Raw genomic sequence first — 23,005 nt, 5'->3', positions numbered from 1 at the left:
CAAAACATAATCAATGACACTTCTTTGTTCACCCCTACTCCATGTAACTTCTCCTTCACATTTCATATCTCCATTTAACATTTGAAGCATGTGTGTCTCCATCAACTCAAGGACTCTCTCTCCATTATTGTTTTTCTGTTGAGGTCCTAAGAATCCTATGTGTCCATTAAAATCTCCCATAATAATCTGAGATTTGTTGTCATTGCAATTGGTGGTAATAATGCTTTCAATTTCCTGTCTCAATCTCATGTTTCTTTTCTTATCTTCCTCAACTTTTTCAACAGAGAAGTACACTAGTATAATAGAAAAGGCCATTTTACCTATTTCTATTTGCACTTCCATTATGTCATATTCTTTGGTATTTGTCATCGTCACTTCAATGTCATCATTGTCTCTATAGATTACCATGAGGCCTCCTCCTCTTTTATCTTGTTTGTCCCTCATTTTTTGAAACTTCTTCAGTCCTCTAGCTATCTGTATTTTATCTTGCTTTTGCTGGGTCTCTGTCAGGCACATGATGACAGGCTCCTTGATGTTAGCCATGATGTTCTCTATTTCAAGCATTTTTGGCTTTGTAAGCCCTTGAATGTTTAAGAGCATTATTTTTATCGACCCAAAAACTTCTTTTTCATGATGACTTTTGCTCAACTGATGTGTTTTCTTTTTCTCACAAACCTTTACCTTCTCCGGTTCCTGCTGTCACTTCCTCGTGACCCTGTCCCGGAAAGCCATTTGTCCTCTCCGAATGAATGCCTCTTTAGGGTCAGCAGGGTGCTCAGCATTGTACTTCGCAATTTTTTCTTTCAGTTCTTTTTCTTCTTCTCTTTGCTTTGGGGTTTTGTCAGTGGTTATGTACACTGTACTTTGTTCTATTTTCAGTTTGTATAATGCCTTCAATATCTTGGTCTTGGAGATCATGTCGCTTAGTTCCACCTTCATTGGTCGTATCCATGGTCTCCCTGTCGGTGTCTCCCTTGCCTGAGTTCTTTGTCCCAATCTTGTTGTGGTCTGATACCTGATACCTTCCAGTTGGAGTTTTTTTTTGTGCATAGTGTTTCAAATGCTTCTTTGTCTTTGGCTTGTGATTCATCTTCTGGCTCTGATAGTCCATGAATTATTATATTGAGCTTTCTTTTCTCCACTTCTTCCCTTTCTGTCATCACCTCACTGATCTTCCCTCCCACTTTGACTAGGATGTTATCTTCATTTTTCTGTAGACCTATGCCACTTTTTGCTATCTCAGAGTATGTTTTCTTTGCTTCCTTGACTACCTCTTCTTGTTGTCCTAACACTGTCTCTACCGTTGCATACTGCTGGGACATCTTCTTCATCACTTCTTTCTCCATTGTCATGATTTTCTCTTCTATACGGCTCTCCAGCTTTTTTGCTGTTGACTGAGCTTCAATGGCTTGCAGAATGTTTCTTTCTGTTTCTTTGATTTTTTCTTCCAACCTTTTCTCCATCTGCTTCATTTCCTTTATGTTTTCTTTGCATGATAAGCATGGCCAAAAGAGATCAAACTTCCCTATAGCCTGAAATGCTTGGGCTGAGATCCCTTGGCACGAAGGATGATGCCATTTTTCACAAACATCACACATTATCATGTCATCTTCCACATCACTAGATCTCTTTTCACATTGTCCACTGCCACACACTGACTTCTTCATGTGTTTCCTACTTTTTCTTTTGTTTTGACTCTTCACCCATTTTCCTTCCTTGAGCCCCTCATAGTCATCACTATCCGTTAATGGAGTGGGATCCGAGGTGCTGAAGTTTGGATGTTTACTCCGAGCACCTGCCATACCCCTTGTGATTTCCACTTACCGTTAAGGCACGACTTGGCTTTGATTGAAACTTCAAGATATAACAGTAACTACAAACTTATCTTCTTTTTGTTATTTCTCACCAAATGTAAAGTTACTGCAAATGCGCCACGATTGCCTCGGCTTGTCAATATTCCATACTGACTCTTATAAGTAGTTTGCAAGTCAATCAGTAGAAAAATAATAACGATCATAAACTCAGAGCTTCTGTGTTCTAATCACTGTCACCAATATCTTTTAAATATTCTAGCATAAATATATTGATACTGAGAATACGCCGCAAGATGTTTACAGCTTCGTTGCCTAGCAACAACCTACTAAGTAGCTACTAAATTTTCCAGATGTGACACATATTGCGCACTTCAGACAAACGCGTTGCTAGGGCGTTGCTAAGGACTCTTTCGCATGTTTAGCTGCGTTTTTGTTATGAAGTGAGGGAAGTGAGATGGACAGGCTTTTTGAATTTTTTTCTGGTGTTCTAGGACCGTCTCAATTATTTAACTTGACATACTTTTCTTGCTTTTTTATCCGAGGCTTTTTCAATAATTGGTAAATTCTAGCGTGGAAATAAAAGGGCGAGCAGGCCACAGGGGTAAATGCAAGTCGACTGATAGTGAAATGAAAGGTAAAATTGTCTGTTCCATTAGATTAGAAATTTAATGTGATGTGATGGAACATGAAGCAACAGGATCATACGCAAGAACCACCAATTAAGAACCCAGAACCAGCAAGCGCCATGCAATCAAGAGCAGCCATGGTAACGTTTGATTAGCTTTCAGAAAACCTTGGAAGACGCCAGACAGTGAGCAATCAAGAGATCTTACAAGACCAGTAGCTACTTGAAAATGAGAGCCGCCATCTTCAATGGGAACACATTTCAACATCTATCTAGCAATGATTTGCATCAGCGAGGTGCTATCATTGTGTTTTGTGTCTGTATTCCTAGAAACTGCTCAAAAAACATTTGTCAATAAATAAACAAACAATAATGCGTCTTTTTCTACTGAAAGTAAGTCCTCCAAGTGGCAGAGGATGAATGATAGAAGGTACCTACCTAATTTATTGTCATCTATCTATTCATTCAATTCATAGGCAATTCAGGGCATCGATCGGCAGCGCCCTTACTGCATGGTACTGCGGATCGTCAATGGGTTTCTTGATGACTCCGACTCTGACTCAGACTTTCAAAAAACAACTGACCTTGATTTCAAATGTCGGCTCTGACCGACTCCGACTCCACACTTCACAGCCCTAGCAGGTCTGAGGAGGCAATGGATTTTTGGTGACTCCGACTCCGACTCTGGCTTGTATTTGTATTGTATTTGTATTTACATTTAAGAGCGATCCACATACAAAGTGCGTGGCGATTACTGCTCAGAATCCGTATCCGCGGTTGCTAATCTAATCATTCAAAACAGTTGCACATTCACTCACGTCAAAACAAGGACAAAACACTCTCAGGACAGCCTCATCGCTTTTACCCACCCCTATCCTATTGGTCAGCGACGATGTGCTGATTCATCGTCCACGATTGCGGCTTTAACAGCGCGGGCGAAGCGGGCGGGAGGCAGCTGCGACAGGTGAGGTGGCAGGCTGTTCAGCAGAGCTGCAGCTCGATAGCCAAACCGCCGCTTGCCCGTTTCCAGCCGTGGACGGGGAAGATGGAAGAAGTGATCTTGTCTGGATGGTCTCTCGCGGATAGCGCTATTAGCGACGAACAGGGCTGCTAGTTGCTCAGGTTCACGGCGCTGTATGATCTTGTGTGCGATGACAAGGGTGTGGAAATCGGACATACCGCGCGGGGACAACCACCCGAGTTTTGTTCGTAGGTCGGAGACATGGTCAAATTTACGGCGGCCGAAAATAACTCTAGCGGCGAAGTTAAGAATTTTTTGGAGTCGATCGAAATTTTTTTGGGACCCATTACCATAAACTGAAAGGCAGTACTGGATACGCGATACAACGAGTGCCGTCACGAGCGTTCGAATGATGCCATCTGGGAGACAGTGGCGCGCATGTGAAAGACCAAGCAACAGTCCCGTACACCGGCGGCAGAGTTCAGAGACGTGTGCGTCCCATGACATAGTGCTGTCAAAAGTGACGCCAAGGTTCCCGACTTGTGCGCACGGTTGCAACGCTGCGTTGCGGAATGGTACTCTAAAGTCTGGTAATTTACGAAGATTTTGACGAGTGCCAAATACAATAAGCTGTGTTTTACTTGCGTTCACTTTGAGGGCGTTAGCGCAAAACCAGTCGTTGAGAGACGCGAGCGAGTCCTCCATGCGCGAGATGAGAACTTCGAGGTCCCGAGCTGGACCGCTAACCAATACTTGAGTGTCATCGGCATACTGAAACACTTTTGCGTCGCCCGCGTATAGCGATAAGTTGTTAGAGAAAATGGTGAAAAGAAGCGGCCCTAACGCAGAGCCCTGGAAGACACCCATGGCATTAGAAAGAGGCCTAGACAGCACTCTACGTCCGGATACATCTTTCAAAGACACGCTCTGAGTGTGTCCATGTAGATGCGCGGCGAACCAGGAAATTTCAATGCCGTGTAACATCAGTTTTTGCATCAGAAGATCGTGGTCAATCACGTCGAAACATTTACTGAGATCGAGAAGGCATAGCATTGACAAATCCCCCCTATCAGTGGCGGCCAGGATGTGTTCAGTGACAGACAGCAACGCGGTTTCCGTGGAGTGCCGGGGGCGGAAGCCGTGCTGGGAGGATGCCAGAAGGTGATTATGGGAGAGGTAGGCGTAGAGCTGCTGATGGACAATGCGTTCAACTACTTTCATGATTACAGGAACTAGGGAAATGGGTCGGAAGTTTGCGGGGTCTGAAGGGTTACCAGACTTGAACAGAGGGTGAACTATGGAATGTTTCCATGAATCGGGGATGTCAGATTGGATTAAGCAGGTATTGATAATATGCAGGATGACACCACCAATAGCGGGGAATCCGAATTTCAGCATGCGGACACAGACGTTATCGGAGCCGCAGGCACTCGAGTTACGCATGCTGAAAATAATCCGCTCGAGCTCCCCCAGTGTTATCTCACGAAGTTGAAAAGTGCATGCGCCGACACGGGTGAGACGCACATCCAAATCGGTGGGAGTGTTTTGGGCTCGGATCTCGTCAGCGACACGAGGACCGACAGATACAAAAAATGAATTTAAATCATCGACAGATAGATCGGGCTGGACGTCTGGGCCGTCCTTCTTCGCGGCTACCACTGACCTGATGCACTGCCAAACTTTGTTGGGGCCCCGCTCCCCAATTTCCCTCCGTATCTCTATTCGCCTGTCTCGACGCACTGCCGCCCGGACTGAGCGGTTTAGGTCTCTGTATTCGCTCGAGTTGCGGCCTAGATGGCGAAGCGCAGCGCGACGTTGAGACATGAGGTTACGGGTGGCGGCGGAGACGGGAGGAGCGGTCGGGTTACGGATAGACACACGCTTGATTGGGGCATGGGCATCAAAAACAGGTACGAAGAACGACAAGAAAGCATGCCACTTGTCACTGACAGTTTCGGCAGAGAAGACATAATCCCAGTCGACATCGAGTAAGTCGTGATACAGTGTAGGGTGATCTAGGCGCTTAAAAGAGCGAGATGAGATAACGGCGGGCTTTTGACGCACTTTCGGCACATTGACAATCACGTCGATGATTTTATGGGGACTGAAGTGACAATAATTAACGCTGGTGTCACACACAAGTTCGCGTTTGTTAACAATACATACATCCAATAGAGAGCCGGAGGTAAAAGTTGGATTTGTTACTAGTTGATCTAAAGAATAATTCGATAAGAAGCTAATCAGATGTTGAGACGCGCGGAAACTCGGCCCCTTCAATAGGTCACAGTTGAGGTCCCCGCAGAGAACGAACGGAACTCTGGGGTAATCGATGAGGACCCGCTGCAGCTGGGCCTCGAGGTCCGTGAAGTCGGCGAGCAGGGCAGCCTCAGAGTGTCGGGGTGGCCGATAAAGGGAGCAGATGATTATCTGTTGGCCCTTGTCCAGCTTCAGCAGCGCCCACTGCGACTCCAGCTTGCTTTCGGAGCTCCCGCTGCCGGGGATCTTCAGTGTCATTGACGTCAAACTGTTTTTAGTGATGATGGCTACGCCGCCATAACCGCTGCCATCTGGGCGGTCCACACGACTGAGCGAGTAGCCCGGAATGACCAGGAGGCGTTTCGGGGTAGACGGACGTAGCCAGGTCTCGGAAAGCACCATTACGTCGTAGCTGCGACGAGCGAGTTCGCAGGTCAGCTCTTGAAGTTTGGGTTTGATACTTTGAATATTTAGGGCGCCGATCAGCAATTTGGGCGGGTCGGTCGGCCGGCTGGACTGGAGAGTCCTCGATGCGGGGCGGGGTCCACATGCCGCTTCCGCAGGGCTGAGGGGGCGTGATCGATTAAGACAGCGGATGAGATACGCGGGAAGACTGCGCCGGATAGTCTCGGCTACTTCACGAGTGGTGTCGTTGCTTAGTCGGTCACGCACCACCATCAGATGTGCCCGGTCGTATGCACGTCTGGCAGATTCAGCAGTGTGATCGTCCCGTCGGTGGTCGCTGGCCGGTGTTTGGCACTCTACACGGCGAGACCCGTTCGGGGCCCCAGTGCCGGAAGCAGTCAGCTGTCCGCTGCCCCATGTCCCCTCGCACGCCGAGCGCGCCAGCCCGCGCGGCGGCCGCGCCGAGCGGGCCGCCGGGGCAGGGGGGAAGGGTCGGCCGGCATTGTTCGTTTAGCCGGCTACCGGCGTCTCAGGCGCCGGCTTTCAAAATCGACTCTGACTCTGACTCTGGTCAGAACTGTCGACTCCAATCGACTACAACTCCGACTACGGAACCCTGAAAGGTCTGCGGAGGGGATCGAATTTTGGTGACTGACTCAGACTCCAGCTTTTAAAATCGACTCTGACTCTGACACGACGACTCAGGTCAGAACTGTCGACTCCGACCGACTACAACTCCGACTACGGAACCCTGAAAGGTCTGCGGAGGGGATCGAATTTCGGTGACTGACTCAGATTCCAACTTTTAAAATCGACTCTGACTCTGACTCGACGACTCAGGTCAGAACTGTCAATTCCGATCGACTTCATGACTCCGACTCCGGAGCCCTACTGGCAGCTATTACGCCAGGAAGCTGCAAATCGTATGTTCCGTGGCGGTTTAGGGCATTAAAGTCGATAATGCGGCTGAATCGCACTATGAAACACCCTTATTGGCTGCAAGAACCACGAAAGTTAGCGCATCACCACTGGAAAACGTGACAAGTTATCCATTAATTGGCCCTGGATTTGGATAAATAACATGGTAATGATCATATTAGCACACATTTACATTATCATTTGTCTCAACGTTGCCCTTCAGGCGGCTCTAAACTATGTCAATTTCCCTATCTTCAACATGTAAATGCCCTCGGGCGTCCTCGTGGTGACGTAGGCATGGGAGTGCCAGGTTGGTAGGAACTAGACTTCGACGCCCCCTGAAGAAACCTAAAGACAATTGTGGAGAGGCACATAGTAACCCATTATTGGAATAACCAAAGAAGTGTATAAAAACCATTTAATATGGGGAAAGAAGTGCCGCTACGATTTTTTATCAAGTGAAGTCTATTTCTCGGCTGCTCCATCAATAGTTGGTGAGTTTCAAGTTCCACAATTTCGGGTGTCCGCGGCGTCGCCGCGGAAAAAGCTGAACCGGTCCAGCTTTTTCCGCAACTCCGCGGCTGTCCGCGCGCATGCGCACTCTACCCGCGGACAGCTGGCTGGCAGCGGTCGGCTGGTAATTTTGTCGTTTCGGCAGCTGATTCGGCGTCCACAAAAGCGTAATGTCGCTACGGAATTGCGCTTTTGCGGAATGTCGCCCGCCGAATGGCCTAGCTTGTGCGGCCGCCTTTACAGTGGCGTACCCATTCTGGCGCTGGACGGTGTTCATTCCGGTGACTGACCATTCCAGCAGCGTCGGTATCCGTTCTGCCGGCGCGGCGATCCAGTGGCTGACTCGGTCCGTCTTCTCGGCCGGGCGTCTCGGCCCGCCTGCCACCGCCATAAACTCAACTGCTTTCCACCTTTACGGCTCACAATATTGGACGGCGCGGGCCCATATCGTGTATTGATTGCCCTTCGGGGCGGGACGCCGTGCTCTCTCTCCCCGTCTCTCTTCCTCTTCCTCTTCCTCTGCTTCTTCCTCTTCCCCTGCCTCTCTCAGCGGCAGTGAGGAGGCGAACGGAGACGGCCACGATCGGTCCTAGTTAACGCTTCATCCTGACGGAGACACTGAGACTGACCAGCGATCGTCACTCGTCAGCGTCGGATGAGACTAAGAATGACCGGCACAGTTCAGTGCCCTTTATCCTAAAACATCATTATCGCAATGTTTGGTGGAGATGCACCGGTGTCGAGCGACCTTCGGAGAGCTATGGTGCTGAATGCTTTATTTACGAAATATTGCCACGGTGTTAGATAGAGGAATGTAGGTACAACGATGAGTTTCGTAAATGCAAAGTAACCTATGCCGGTGGCGTGTGCTTACCGTTATATCACCCCATCCGTTCACCCTAACCAACCATCCATCTGCGGTAAGGACATCCCCCGGGACCACCCACCACGGGGCCCAGGTGGCACACCCCTTGATTGTCCTACTAGACGACATGGTGCGCGCCTTCAACTGCTTCCCCTGGCAGCTGGCTCTCTCTGTCTCCGCTCCTGTGACTCGGGGCGAACCTAGGCTGACCACTGCAGACCAGCCGCCGCCATTCGGAAGTGATTTATTGGACATAGCTCCGTGGGATCGATAATGCAAACTCAGTTTCGTGAACTGTCCTGCTGCTGTATCCGGGGTCTTCTGTCCCTCTAAGAAGCATGCCGGTTGGATGGTGCACTGTGCGTTGGTTTGGGGCTGTAATAAGGCATGCAGGTTATGTAAACAATTAGTCCCCGTCCGCGTCCCCGGGAACACCCGCCCTGTGTTCCCCGGTCGGTGATCGGTCCCCGGGGAGGCAGCGCGACACTGCTAATGGCGCTAATGCTGCCGCTGATCGCCGTATACCTACCGGTGTCGGCCGGTGGCGAACCGGTCAGTCCCGGCAGTCGGCGGCTGGCACCGGATGGCACAGCGCCGGCCAACCAGGGCAGATGACGGTGCTATATCGGGGTGGCAACAGAGCGCGAAAACAGTCCTTATTTACACCTCTGTTTGTCACACAACCAACCCGCGGCCCGCGATACTGTAATTGGTCGTTTTTTGCCAGATATTTTGTGCATTAGTGCTTTGGTGACCTAGTGATAGCGGTTGTTAGGGATAATGGATGACCTTTTCCAAACGAGGTCTTTATTAATGATGTTGACACTAAACGATATGCGATGGTTTTTATATCCAATAAGGATGAGCCATCAGAAATAGGACTACAGCTTGTTGTTATAAGTCCTGGTCGCTGGCGGTCGGTGTTGCCGTGATAGCCATGTGTTCTCCCCCTGAGTCAGACGGGCCTGTTTTGTTTCTCTCTCTCTCAGAGCCGGCGATAACTGACTGTGTGACGGAGATCGGGAGGCTGGCGCAGAACGCCCCCACCGAGCTGCGGGTGCGGGCGCTGGACACCCTCACACAGCTACTGCAGATTAAGGTGAGGTCACTTAAAGCTGCAGCAGGTCCTGGCCCTGGACACCCTCACACAGCTGCTGCAGGTTCAGGTGAGGTCACAGCTGGTGCGGGCGCTGGACACCCTCACTCAGCTGCTGCAGGTTAAGGTGAGTTCAATTTGAGCTGCAGCAAGTCCTGGCCCTGGACACCCTCATACAGCTGCTGCAGGTTCAGGTGAGGTCACAGCTGGTGCGGGCGCTGGACACCCTCGCTCAGCTGCTGCAGGTTAAGGTGAGGTCACAGCTGATACAGGCCCAGGTGGGGTCACAGCTGGAGCTGGTGAGGACCCTGGTGAGGTCACGCTCGCCGCAGCAGGTCCACAGGTGAGGTCACATACAGCGGCTGCGGGTTCAGATGAGGTTACCGTCACACAGCTGCTGCAGCTCCAGGTGAGGTCACAGCTGGTGCAGGTCAGTGTAAGGCCACCTACAGTGGCTGCAGGTTCAGAGGAGGTTACCGTCAGACAGCTGCTGCAGGTCCAGGTAAGGCTACATACAGCGGCTGCGAGTCCAGATGAGGTTACCGTCAGGCAGCCGTTTTTTTCCATTCCAGAATGTTTATTGCGCATCGACAACCTATAAGTAAAACGATCGGAAAATGAACATGAATAACAGAGATAAAACAAAATAATATAAGAGTGGTGCAAAAGCACAATGTGCTTGACTCTAGGCACCACCTCTTGTAACATAATCAGATAGACATCATAAACATAAAACAACATGAACATGGCCTTCAGATCAACGTCGAATATAACATAAACATACAACGTAATGAAGGTAACGTAGCGTAATGAAACAAAACTACCACTGCCGCCGCCACGACAGGCCACCGATCCAACCCGCGCTGACGTCACTCAGCCCACCGGGGACGCCGCCCACAAAACTGAATGAGGTAGGTAAATTAATAGGTTCTGGCTGGTGTAGCCAGTAGAAACACTGTAATATACAGATATCTCTTGTATTTCGCCACAAAATCGAGACATATATAGTTTTACATACGAACTTACTTATCTAGTATTGCACACATGTTGGCGAGAACATCGAATGTAATAAACGAATACATATGGTTTTCAATATACACATAGCCAATGCAGTTGTCCAAACAATACAGCAGTTTAAGCGAACGGAACGTTAAAAGGGGGGCGCACAACTTAATCGAAGGCTCTTAGCAATTTAGAGACTGGTAAAAGCGACACCTATTAACAAAACTGTAACTAGCGGTTCACAGCATCTAGCGGCGACCGGCAGAAGCAACATGGGCCTAGCGGTGACCGGCAGAAGTACATGGCTACATCACTCCCCCGCCCTAGTTAAACACCATAAAAAGATGTTTGGCGGCGAGTACGCGACGAACGGCGGAGAGGGGGTGGCGAAGCAGGCGGCGGGTCCGGCGGCACGCGGCGAGCCGGGCGAGAGCCGCCGGGGGCACCTGAGCGGCTGGGTGCAGGCGATGCAGCAGGCGGGCGGTCCACCGAGCTGTCTGTCGCTGTAGTAGGCGTGTCGTTCACCAGGACGTCCGGTGCTGCAGGCGGCGTTGCGGCAGGCATGTTGTCCGTGAAGGCCGGTTTACACCGAGCCAGGGTGACGGTGTCGCGTCGCCCGAGACGGTCGATGGTGGCGGTGTGCTGGTCGCGGGATAGGACACGATAAGGACCGTCATAGACGTATTGGAAAGGAGAGCGATGCGAATCGCGTCGGATGAAGACGTGGGAGCAGGTTTGCATGTCTTGAGAGATGAAGATTTGGCGGGAGCCAGGACGAGGAGGAGTTGGACGGAGCTCCGACATGGCGGCACGGAGACGAGAGGCTAGGGAAGCCGGATCAGAAGAAGTGTCCGACGACATGGGGGAGAGGAAGTCACCAGGAAGTCGGAGACTGCAACCATAGACTAGGTCTGCAGCGGTGCATCCGAGATCCTCCTTGAGGGCCGTGCGCACTCCGAGTAGCACCAGAGGAAGTCGGTCCGACCAGGAGACGGCGTCGTCATCGGTCCGCAGAGCTGACTTCAGTTGGCGGTGGAAGCGCTCTACCATCCCGTTTGCTTCTGGGTGGTAGGCGCAGGTCCGGATCCGAGAGGTGCCGAGAAGCTTGGAGACTTCTGTCCAGAGGCGGGACTCGAACTGGGATCCTCTGTCGGTGGTGATGAGTTCGGGTACTCCGAAGCGGGCGATCCAGCCGCTGACGAGATGCCGAGCCACCGTGACGGCGTCCATGGTGGGCAGAGGAATTGCCTCGGGCCATCGGGTGAAGCGGTCGACGACAGTCAGGAGATAGGAGTTGCCATGGGACGGAGGAAGTGGTCCGACAAGGTCGATGTGGATGTGCAGGAAGCGAGAGTCAGGTGGCTGGAAGCTGCCCATGGGTGGCTTCGTGTGGCGCTGGATCTTGGCACGCTGACAGTGCTGGCAGCTCCGGACGAAGGCACGGATGTCCGCGTTGATGTGGGGCCAGATGAACCTCGATGAGATGAGATGACGCGTAGCGTTGATGCCAGGATGAGACAAGTCGTGGAAGCTCTTGATGATGGAAGGGCGGAGTCTGGCTGGGACTACAGGTCTAGGTGTGGCCGTTGAGGTGTCGCACCAGAGACGTAGATGCGGATGATCAGGGACTGGGAAGTCACGGATGACCAGAGATGAGGATTGTTGCAGCTTCGGCAGGTCAGGATCGTTGGCTTGGTGTAGGGCGATGTCGGCCAGGCTCAGAAGGCCGGGTGAGGGTGTAGCTGCGGCAGAAGCCGGCGCAGACACTGAGCTGATCCGTGAGATGGCGTCAGCTACCGGGTTGAGGTGTCCAGGAACATGTCCGATCTTGCTGGTGTGCTGCAGAATCAGGTCCATGTGACGTTGTTCACGGAGAGAATGGTTGGCGTTGCCGTTGGCCTTGAGAGCAAAGACGAGCGGCTTGTGGTCCGTGAGGATCTCGAAGTCGCGTCCTTCCAGATAGGGCAGGAAATGTCGCACGGCGAGGTACATGGCGAGCAATTCCCGTCCAAAGGTGCTGTAGCGGCGTTGGGTGGGCGTGAACTTGCGCGAGAAGAAGGCGAGAGGCTGAAGAGAACCACCAACTCGCTGGTGGAGCACGGCGCCGGCTGCCGTGCTGCTGGCGTCAGTGCTGAGGCTCAGAGCTGCATCTTTGACGGGATGAGCGAGCTGGGTGACGTCAGCGAGGGCGGCTTTGGCTGCAGAGAAGGCGGCGTCTGCCTCTGGGGTCCACGTGACTGAAGCAGCTCGGTCGTCTGCGGCAGTCAGGCCGTGGAGAGGTGCCAGAAGAGCAGCAGCGTGTGGGATGAAGCGGTGATAGAAGTTGATCATCCCCAGGAACTTCTTGAGGCTCTTCTTTGACTCTGGACGGTCGAAGTTCTTGATCGCGCTGACTCGATCGTCGAGAGGAGTGATGCCTCCGCTGGAGATCTGGTGGCCGAGGTAGGAGATGCTCTCCATGCCGAAGGCGCACTTCGATGGGTTGAGGAGCACACCGTTGCGGGAAAGACGGCTGAAGACCTCTCGGAGGTGTGTGAGATGTTCCGAGATGCTGCTGCTGGCGATGAGGATGTCGTCTACATAGACGAAGGCGAAGTCCAGGCCACGGAGGATGTGATCCATGAACCTTTGGAAGGTCTGGGCGCAGTTCCGGAGACCGTACGGCATACGGAGGAACTCGAAGGCGCCGAAGGGCGTTGTGATCGCTGTCTTGGCGATGTCTTCTGGGGCCATCGGTATCTGGTTGAAGGCCCTGACGAGGTCGAGCCGAGAGTAGATCGATGTCCCAGCGAGGCAGGCAGTGAAGTCGTGAAGATGTGGTAGTGGGTACCGGTCAGGCACTGTGATGCGGTTCAGTGCACGGTAATCACCACAGGGTCTCCAATCTCCAGACGACTTGGGCACCATGTGCAGCGGTGATGCATACCGACTGCTGCTGGGTCGGATGACTCCGAGACTGAGGAGGCGCTGGAACTCTGCCTTGGCAGTAGCGAGTCGAGCTGGATCCAGACGGCGTGGGCGGCAGAAGACCGGAGGGCCGGTAGTCTCGATGTGATGTCGGACTGAGTGCTGTGGCTCCGGATGATGTGACGGCTGGGTGAGGCTGGGGAATTCTCGAAGGAGGTTAAGGAAAGCTGGGTTGTCGGTTCCGACGACGGCTGTCAGTCCGGTGGATGGCACGGAAGAGTGTGAAGCAGGTGAAGACAACTCAGTTAGGTGGTCGATGAGACGGCCTCTCTTGGTGTCGACGAGGAGATCATACGAGGAGAGGAAGTCGGCTCCTAGGAGAGGATGGGAGACGTCCGCGATGATGAAGATCCAGTTGAAGTCTCTTCTGAGGCCGAGAGAAAGCGTGAGCATGCGCTGACCATAGGTCTGGATGCTGCTGTTGTTGGCTGCTTGCAGATCCAGTCCGTTGGTTCCGCGAGCACGATCGGTGGGTGTCGCTGGAAGAACACTGTACTCGGCTCCAGTGTCGATGAGGAAGGTGATACCAGTGTTGTTGTCCTTGAGTCTCAGAAGGCCGCTGGCTGGAGGGACGTCAGGGTTGAGCAGGGCAGGTGCAGACGTCTGTGTCACCTGTCCTACTGCTGGTTTCCCGAGGTCTGAGTTGCGGTTGCAGACCACGAGCACGGTGACCGACATGAGCGCGCGTTGGTACCGAACTTGTGGTGGTACCAGCAGTAGGAAGCACCAGCGCCGGTAGATGTGTTGGTTGCAGGGCTGGGTGACCGGGCAGCAGCAGACAGGTCGCGTGGTGGACGGTGGCGAGCGCGGCCGGGCGCACGGGATGCAGACCTCTCTCGGCGGCGCGTCTCGTCCACCAGTGTGGCGACTGATGTTGTGAGGGCCGTGATACCAGTCAGCAGCTGGCTCATCAGGTCTTGGAGGTGGAAGGGTCCTGCAGGAGCAGCAGGTGAGGCTGCAGCAGGCGCAGAAGTCGATACCGCGGCGAGAAGGCCTGAGGTAGGTGCAGCGACGTCCGACTGCTGCGGAAGCTCCAGGAGTCGGTCGGCAGTGCTAGCGATGGTCGCAAGGTCCGTCCCAGGCGGCAGGCACTGGAGGAAGGGCTGAGTCCGAGGCGGAAGAGCATTGAGGAAGATCTGGCGGATGAGCGGGGAATCTTGTGAGCCTTCAGCTTCAGCAAGGTCCAGGAGATGCCGAAGGAATTGGGAAGGACGCCTGTCGCCGAGTTGTTGGCCAGAGAGCAGGCAGCGAAGACGCTGTTCGACTGATTTGCCGAACCGCTGACGGATGGCGTCGGAAAGGATGGTGTAAGGTCGGTCTAGAGGAGGGTTGCGGAGGATGTCGGTGAAGTCGCGTAGGAGGTGGCCAGGAAGAAGAGTAGCGGCGATTCGGAAACGGCTGAGCTCATCGTCCACAGCTGCCTGAGAGAAGAAGAGGTCGAGCTGGACGAGCCAGATCACGGGGTCCTCCTCGAAGAAGCGCGGCGGCGCGACGTGGCTGCGTGGCGCGGTCGCCACGCGGAGGTAGTCCGGTTGGGCGGCAGCGGCAGCAGCAGCAGCAGCGGCATGCGAGGCGGCGGCGGCGGCTGCACCGGCGCCGGCGGCTGCACCGGTGCCGGCGGCTGCACCGGCGCCGGCAGGCTGGGTCTTCTGGTCCATGGCTGCCGAGAGCAATGGTCGGGAAGATCGGTGGCGGCGACGGCGACACGGCGATCGGCAGGTGCTGCGGTGCAGCTGCAGAGGTAGCCGGACGGTAAGGTGAGCCGATGAAGTAGTTGGATCGTAGTGCAGCAGTAGTAGTCGGCGTTATCCAGTTACACTCAGCACAAAAGAAGGATCCTCGTGAAGACACACCATCCGCCACTTCCTTCCTACACAAAGAGAGCTGGAGGAGATAGCTCAGGGTGCAGGCCAGTGTCGGTGTGACTGGGAACACGAGGGGATAGCGATCCCATAGTGCGCAGAACGCGGGGTCACCAATCTGGCTGGTGTAGCCAGTAGAAACACTGTAATATACAGATATCTCTTGTATTTCGCCACAAAATCGAGACATATATAGTTTTACATACGAACTTACTTATCTAGTATTGCACACATGTTGGCGAGAACATCGAATGTAATAAACGAATACATATGGTTTTCAATATACACATAGCCAATGCAGTTGTCCAAACAATACAGCAGTTTAAGCGAACGGAACGTTAAAAGGGGGGCGCACAACTTAATCGAAGGCTCTTAGCAATTTAGAGACTGGTAAAAGCGACACCTATTAACAAAACTGTAACTAGCGGTTCACAGCATCTAGCGGCGACCGGCAGAAGCAACATGGGCCTAGCGGTGACCGGCAGAAGTACATGGCTACAAGGTAAATCTGTGCGAACGAAGCAAGAAATTTTGGAAATGCTGAGCCACCGCACGACAGTCCCCGCCGCCAAGATCGTCGCCATGCAAAAGAACACGTAATAACCGTGTAGATGACATTTGACCAAAATTTTCGCCAAAAATTTGCAACATGTCCCGGTAAAGTTCCTCTCTCTGCAAATTATAGTTGGGACACGCGAGAATGAAATGATGAATATTTTCTGTTTCAAAGCCACAAGCACATTCAGGTGTATCGTGCCTTTGTATTTGAAATAAATGTGAATTTAGTTGTGACATTTGCATTCGTAGCCTAGAATGGAAAATATTGCCCATTTTAGTGCCAATTTTGTAAAAGGGAGAAGGTCCAGGCACCCCCAGTCGCCTCGAGATCTCTCGTTGAAAGGAACGAGGAGGAAGGGATCGGATGGATTCGGGAAGCTGGTTCCAGGATTTGCCTGTTCAGGGGAAAAAGGACTTCTGGAAGGATGTGGTTCGGTTGGGAGGCATGGTGTGTGTGTTGGAGTTGCGTAGTGTTCTGCCGGTGTTTTCTGCACGTGTTTCTGGTAGAGGTGGCAAAATGTGGACCCGGGGACCCGGTCTATGGAACCGGTCTGGACCCGGATGGGTCCAGACCGGGTCCCCCAAAATATTTGGCCGGGTCCAACCGGGTCCTATCATTTCCCTGTGCTTTATGGTAAATATTAAATTAATATCTTTTATGCTTTGGCAAACATAGTCATTCCACCCAATTCCACTTTTCAATTTTAATATTCCTGCAGATTGGGCTACCTATTCTATAGCATACTGGTCAGTCTTGCTTCAATTTCTTATCTTGTCACCTACAACAGAATAAGTTCTAAGTGCTAGCAATCCAGAAAACATTTCACCAAATGTTTGTACGGATCACTTCCATTCAGTTTGCTGTACCTACAAAACCTAGCAATATTTTGAGCTGTAGAAATCAAATACCAATAACATATGTAGGTAAGTAGGTATGACTGAAATCCATTTATAAATGGACACAAATCCAATTGAAGCAAGGCTGACCAGTGGCACTGGCATTCTCACCTGCCTTTTCAATGACATTGACATACCAAAGTCACTATGCCCACCGGAAATCAGAGTTCATGTTTGATATTCAAATGCATTTCATAACTCAAACAGCTTTGAAATTATTTGCCCAGAAGACAACTCATAAAACCAACATGCCCTTGCATAAATCCATAAAGCTAATAATGAATCCAAGGCATTCTCCAGAAACCGTAGTACCTATTGATCAGATTTTTAGCCAACTGGTTCCGCATGGTGGCGCTAGCAGAGCGTATTATGCATATAGCGCTCTACTAGCGCCATCATACGGCAGCAGCTAGCAAAAAACTGAGTCAATACCAATGCTCTTCTCCAAGGCCAATGATTCCGTGTTGATGTGAAAATGGCGCATTTGAGCGTCATATATGCTATGCCTCACGAACGCTAATCTACTGCAAAAAGTTTACAATTTTGGAACACGTTCGGGAAGAAATCAGGTAAGTCTCAGAACCCTTGGTATTTATTCTATATCTAGGTACTAACAACAAAATGTAGTTTGTTTTCTACGTTAATAAATTGGCACTTAAGTCATCCCAACCTTGCAGCACTTAAAAGTTTAATGCCATTTGCCATTACGATTTTGCAGTACTTTAACCCCAACAAAATTTTGCAGTGATTTAACGCCTGTTTTGTCCTAGCATTGCTATCGTGTCGACATTTCTGGCGGACCTCACAAAGTTTAGATGTTTCTATTTTGATTTTGAATGTTTTCTCGTTTGGGGCCTTGGATAGTTGATAATATTTGTAAGGACTAATGAATTTAATTCTAAAAACGAATATCTTTTACCAAGAATATTAGAAAAGGTATGTATCAGTATGGTTATCTTGTTCCATGTTGATGTTAGGCTCTGACTCTGGTGAAGGCACTGCTCCATGGATCCCCAGTTCACATCATTTTTAGCAGCTGTAGTAAAAGTGGCTTAGGTTAGCATGAAATTCATTGGTCTACTTACTTCTTATATTCTTAAATATGACCTGAATCTGGTTCTAAAATACAAACTGTGAAGCGAAGTGAAATGACCATGGCATAAGTTTTTTACTTTGCAACACAAGTAAAGGGTGTACAGGGTATGTACAGGGTATGCCCTGTACAGTACAGGGTATGCCCAATTGGAAAGAAACTATTTTCTTCTTGCTATACCTACAACTGTACACAATTTTCATAATGAATTTCGGGAACGGGTCCATCTGGTTCCAACGCTGACTTAGACCGGGTCTGACCGGTTCCAGAAATGTGCCAGTCAGACCGGGTCCGGGTCCGGGTCCCAAAATTTTCCAGTTTTGCCACCTCTAGTTTCTGGCATGATCATCGTGATATAATTTGGCGTTTGGTGTCTTGGATTAGTGAATGTATGATATAAAGTGAGTTTGTGTATTTGTCGTCTTACCGTGCAGGTCTGCAGGCAGCCTTCCGTTCTGGATTCCCAGTCTTTTGGGTGCACGTGGGAATGAATGAAGATGAACACTCTTTCTTCTTTCAGAATGACCTTTATCCTGGGTGTCTGGCCTTTGTCCAAACTAAATGCCAAAACACCCGAGATTAGTGCCGAGTATCCTAGATTAGGCCTCCCAGGCATATTTAGCAGTAAAGGCCCCCTCTTCTTCGAGGTAATTAAGAAAAAGCAGCTAGGACATTCCCGCTAAGCCATTCTGCATGCATTGCATTTGCTGCACAGATACACAAATGCAACGCAAAGATGATCACGCAATAAGAATAAGTGCTTTCGGTGGTATGAATGACATCTTTGCGCCTCGTTACGGTCACATTCATCCACTTAGCTTAATTGTTTGGCTTCTCTTTTCCATTGAGCCGCTTGTATCTGTGTGGTTCTTTTTTGCGGAGTACGTGATGTGGGCGTAAGCACCATGCTAAAGATATAAATAGATGTGCGTCATTGACACATTTTGTAGATATGCTAGCACAACTCTGACGTGCATACGAAGACCCGCAAAAACCAAGCGTTTCTGATGTTCTGAATATGCTACTTTGACGCTTCCGTATACGTATTTTTATCGTAAATTCATAATGAAATGCACTAGATCGGACAGTGACAATTAGGTGATGTCCCGATGACGGCCGGTGCTAGAGTACTTTGAACAATCCTCCACCCGGGCTCATGACGTCGCTGCGCAGATCGGGACCGGGCCATGCTGAGCCCCTCCGGCTGGGCGGGCCGGGCCGCCGTCCACCGCTGCTGAGTGTGTGCCTATGCAGATGGCACACGCCGTCTGTTTGGTGAGAGGACCTCCGGCGCCGGGCGGCCGCTCTGGTCCGCCGAGAAAACACTGGACGGTGGTGGTAAACCGGGCGGTGTGGACGCCAGCGGTCAGCCGGGGTCATACTCATGACAGTTATCAGCCGGGTCGTACTTAAGGCCTGGCTACACTATGCGTTTTCTGTGTGCGTTTTTTGCGGATTTGCGGGTTTAAACGATATTACGTTTTTGTGATGTTTTTATATTAAATTTTAGTTAATAGTTAGTTATATTAACTTTTCTATGTAACTAATGTAAAAGTTCTATTATTTAATACTTTTTTTCTAGAACGATATTACGCAAAAAACGCAAAAACGCAAAAAACGCACGCAGAAAACGCATAGTGTAGCCAGGCCTTTACACTTAGCAGCGGTCAGGTGGTGTAGTATGGACGCGAGCGATCAGCCGGGACGTATAAACGGCGCCGACGGCGGGGTGGAAGAATTGTCGGCACTCGACGATTTCGGTTTCCGTTCGCTGAGCTACTCGAGCTAGTCGGTATTTCCCCGACTCGATGTGAAGCTGGACGATATACCGCACGCAGTGTTTGACGACGCCGACTTGAAGCGAGTCTATGGGACTGCTGGCGCGCTCTCAGCCGGATTTAGCACCGACTTCATTTTCTTTACAGGTCGTTCGCGTGCCTCTACTAAATTTAGTGGGGCCTCTACCGACCTCCAGCAATGAAACAAATTATCCAACTCTCGGCAAGCGGTTGAGGCCGGTGAATGAAACTGCGTCTCCTGCCGCCGATTTGAGGGCAGTGTAGTCTGTAGATGAAAGGAAGTTGGGGACTTATCCACTGAAAAAGTAAATGCCGTGCTTGTAAATACCTTTGATTGTAATAGAAGCAGAAATCCCCCTGTGAGTGGGTAAGCCCGCAGCTCTTGGCTTTACTATACGACACGCTATGGCCGCCAGGTCTCTTTCTTTGTTACGTATGGAAGTAAACAGCGGATTTCGCTGTAGGCGCTTTTTCTCTCAAGCATCGTCATGCTTTATACCTGATAATGCTGGAGCTCAGTACCATTTATAGGGAAAAAGATGAAAAGTATGGAACGATGTATTTAGTTCCGATACAAACAGACGCCTACCTACGCAAAAGCAAGAAGGAATAAGAAAGTTAGCCGAATCTGCGGTGGGTTGCTACCGGTGCCCTCTCACTATTACTTTTTTTCGCATGACGATACAGTCTCAGACTTTTGGTAATGTCTACTGCAAATAAAAGGGTCCAGGGGGGTACGTAGCGCCGCTGTCGTATGGCTCCCTCTGTGGCCCCTTGCCCCACCGCTCCATTCGTGGAACCTTTACCGCTCCACCTATGTAGCCAATCGCACTGTTCCGTCTGCCGGACCCCACTGACCCACCCGTCCGTGGGTCGCTGACGCACTCCAGCACGTGCCAGCGCCCCCGCATAGACTCAGACGGGGCAGTGGAGCGGTGCAGTGGAACCTCTGCACTCTGCAGTGACGTCATTCGGTGACGTCTTCTCTCCAGTTTGACATGGCTCGCTAACTTTAATTGCCAGCCATATCCTCTGATGACGTTTCCTAGTGAGGTCCTTCAGGGGCTCACTGCCTCCATTCCAAATGACGTCATCTGGTGTCTCTCAAATGACGTCATCTGTTGACCTTTCTCCCAGTGTCGACTGTCTCTCCCAGCGGTGTTCTCTGGCGGGTGGCCGTACCCGTTCCCCGTCGGATGGCGGTACCCGCCCCCGCTGATGTCCGCCGGTGACGTCCAGTGACGTGCTCTGATGAGGCGCGCCCTCCAGTGCGGTCCGCTGACGCCGGCGGCCGTGTCGGCGCCCCGGGGCCGTCTCCAGCACGCCCCATTGGCCCAGATAATGGTCCAATACCGGCGGCGCTGGCTGATTTAATGTCCCATCCGCTGACGACGTGGATGACCGGCTGAAAATTCACTATCTTTGCCCTATTGGACGGACGTGCTCTCGACTGTAATTGGGCGCCGGCCTGTTCAGCCCAGCGATCGGACCGGGAGCGGACGTTATCGCTGCTGCCAGGCCGGAGCCAGCCGCGCCAGATCTATATTCATACGCCGTGTTTGCCGCAGCGCCAGCTGAAAAGGAGTGAGAACTCGTGAGTGCCGAACGGGGCGGGCTGAATGGACGTGTTTTTGCACCCGGTGCCGGCACTGCTCATTCCCGATGCATGTGACGACTCGACCGCATTTCCAGCACGTACCGCTTGATTGTGGACTCGAAATGAGAAAATATTCTTCAAACGGGAAATCTGGATATTTCACTATTATTCAGTTTTTTTTTCCGGCAGTGCCATTCCAGCCGAGTATTCACTAAGCGTGCCTAACACGAGGCTCGCATGCGAACGACGAACACAGCTCTGCGACCTGAGTGCCGGAGTGGAGCATCACGGGTTACCGGTCCATCCGCCCTGCCCTTCCATCCGTCTGTTTAAATGGATGGCCGTCTGGCTCTTCCGCCTGGCTGCTTATCTGGCTGACCTGTATGGCTTACCTGTCTGTCTGACTGAACTACCCGTTTGGGCCTTCCGGCTGTCTGGCCAACCTGCCCGTCTGGCGTTTCCTTTCCGACTGTCCGTCTGCCCGTCTGGCTCTCCCGGCAATCTGGCTGTCTGACCTATCCGTCCTGGCTATCTGGCTGTCTGACCCGTCTGACCCATCCAGTTGTCTGGCTGTCTGACTAATCCGGCCCCGCTAATTGGCTACGGCCGGTCTCACACTGTAGGGACGGCCTCCAAAGGGCACTCTTTAACTCCGCCACTTCACTGACGCCAGACCGATTAATCAAAACTCTATAAGGCTTCAGCCAGATTGGAGTCGGAAGCCGCCCAGGCTAAGCGCCTCCCACGTCCGGTCGTGGGAGGTGGAAAGGCGCCCACCGCGCTTAGATGAGTGAGACTGTGCCGGTTCGGCAGAACTGAAGGACCCACCGTCCCGGTCCGCCGCTCTGATGGGGACTGTCCCGTACCGCTGTAGCTGCCAGCTGGGCCCTACAAAGCCCGAGCCGTGTAGAGACGAATACCAAAGTGTCAGCGTCAGGGGACGGAAACCGATGTCACAGCGCTCCGCTGGAACCAGCCGTCTGTGCTAACCTTTGCCCGCCGACCGTGGGGCTCGATGTGAGCTGACTGCTGTTGTGCCGTCCCCGACGACGGCATGGTTCGTTGTGGCGCTGTATGTCACCGGTGCAGGTACCCATGGGTCCTTCAGCTCGCTATCTGACCTGCAGTGACCGCCCTGCCGACCCGTCCCGTCCCCCGGCTGGCACGGATGGGCCGTCCAGTGGCGGTGGGGGCCGTTTCCCCGCCGGCCGGCCGGTCAGCAGTGCTCGTTAGTCGGGATATCGACACCCGCTCCTCCCCGCCGCCGCCGCGCCGGTCCCCTCCCAGCCGACCTGCCCCTCTACCTCGGTCCGCACCGCCGCGCCGCCAGCATCCTCATCTGCAATTCCAGCCAAACGGGGCAAGTTTGCATTTTGCGCGGCTCTTCAGCGAAGTTGGAACATGATTTCCGCGCAGTTGTTTTCAATGATTGCTGTGCTGCACGCTATGAAAGGAGCTGCCTCAGACACACGGTCATCTCGCGGGATAGCGGAGCTCGACTGGGAAAACAAACTTCACCTTCGCTGGAAGCTATAGTCTTCCAAGGAGTAATCTTGTTCAGCATCCAATGGGATCGTCTATAAGTCTGCTGCATTGATGCGTATTGGAATCAATAACACACGATCCTTTGGAGTTTACGGTAAGACTTTCGACTTCAGTGTTTAGCATAACTTCCGGATCGCTTATGAAGCGCCCCGTTCACTTCTGGTAAACACGCCTGCAGAGGAGGCTGAGTTGATGATGTACTAAAACTTTGCCATAAGTTTAGGCAACTTTC

At 51.7% G+C, this 23,005-nt stretch overlaps 1 protein-coding gene across 2 annotated transcripts in view; it reads left to right on the top strand.

Moving 5' to 3' along the window:
- Positions 1-23,005, top strand: part of LOC122380917 (26S proteasome non-ATPase regulatory subunit 5-like) — a 73,412-nt gene that overhangs the window by 34,532 nt on the left and 15,875 nt on the right. For both annotated transcript variants that reach the window (XM_043364533.1, XM_043364532.1), the window contains one exon: positions 9,347-9,456. In XM_043364533.1, coding sequence (XP_043220468.1) covers positions 9,347-9,456 — 110 coding nt within the window. The remainder of the gene's footprint in view (positions 1-9,346; positions 9,457-23,005) is intronic.

This window comes from Amphibalanus amphitrite, unplaced genomic scaffold (assembly GCF_019059575.1).
Source record: "Amphibalanus amphitrite isolate SeventyFive unplaced genomic scaffold, NRLGWU_Aamphi_draft 000109F_arrow, whole genome shotgun sequence".
Classification (NCBI taxonomy): domain Eukaryota; kingdom Metazoa; phylum Arthropoda; class Thecostraca; order Balanomorpha; family Balanidae; genus Amphibalanus; species Amphibalanus amphitrite.
This window is presented reverse-complemented; position numbering and strand designations above follow the sequence as displayed.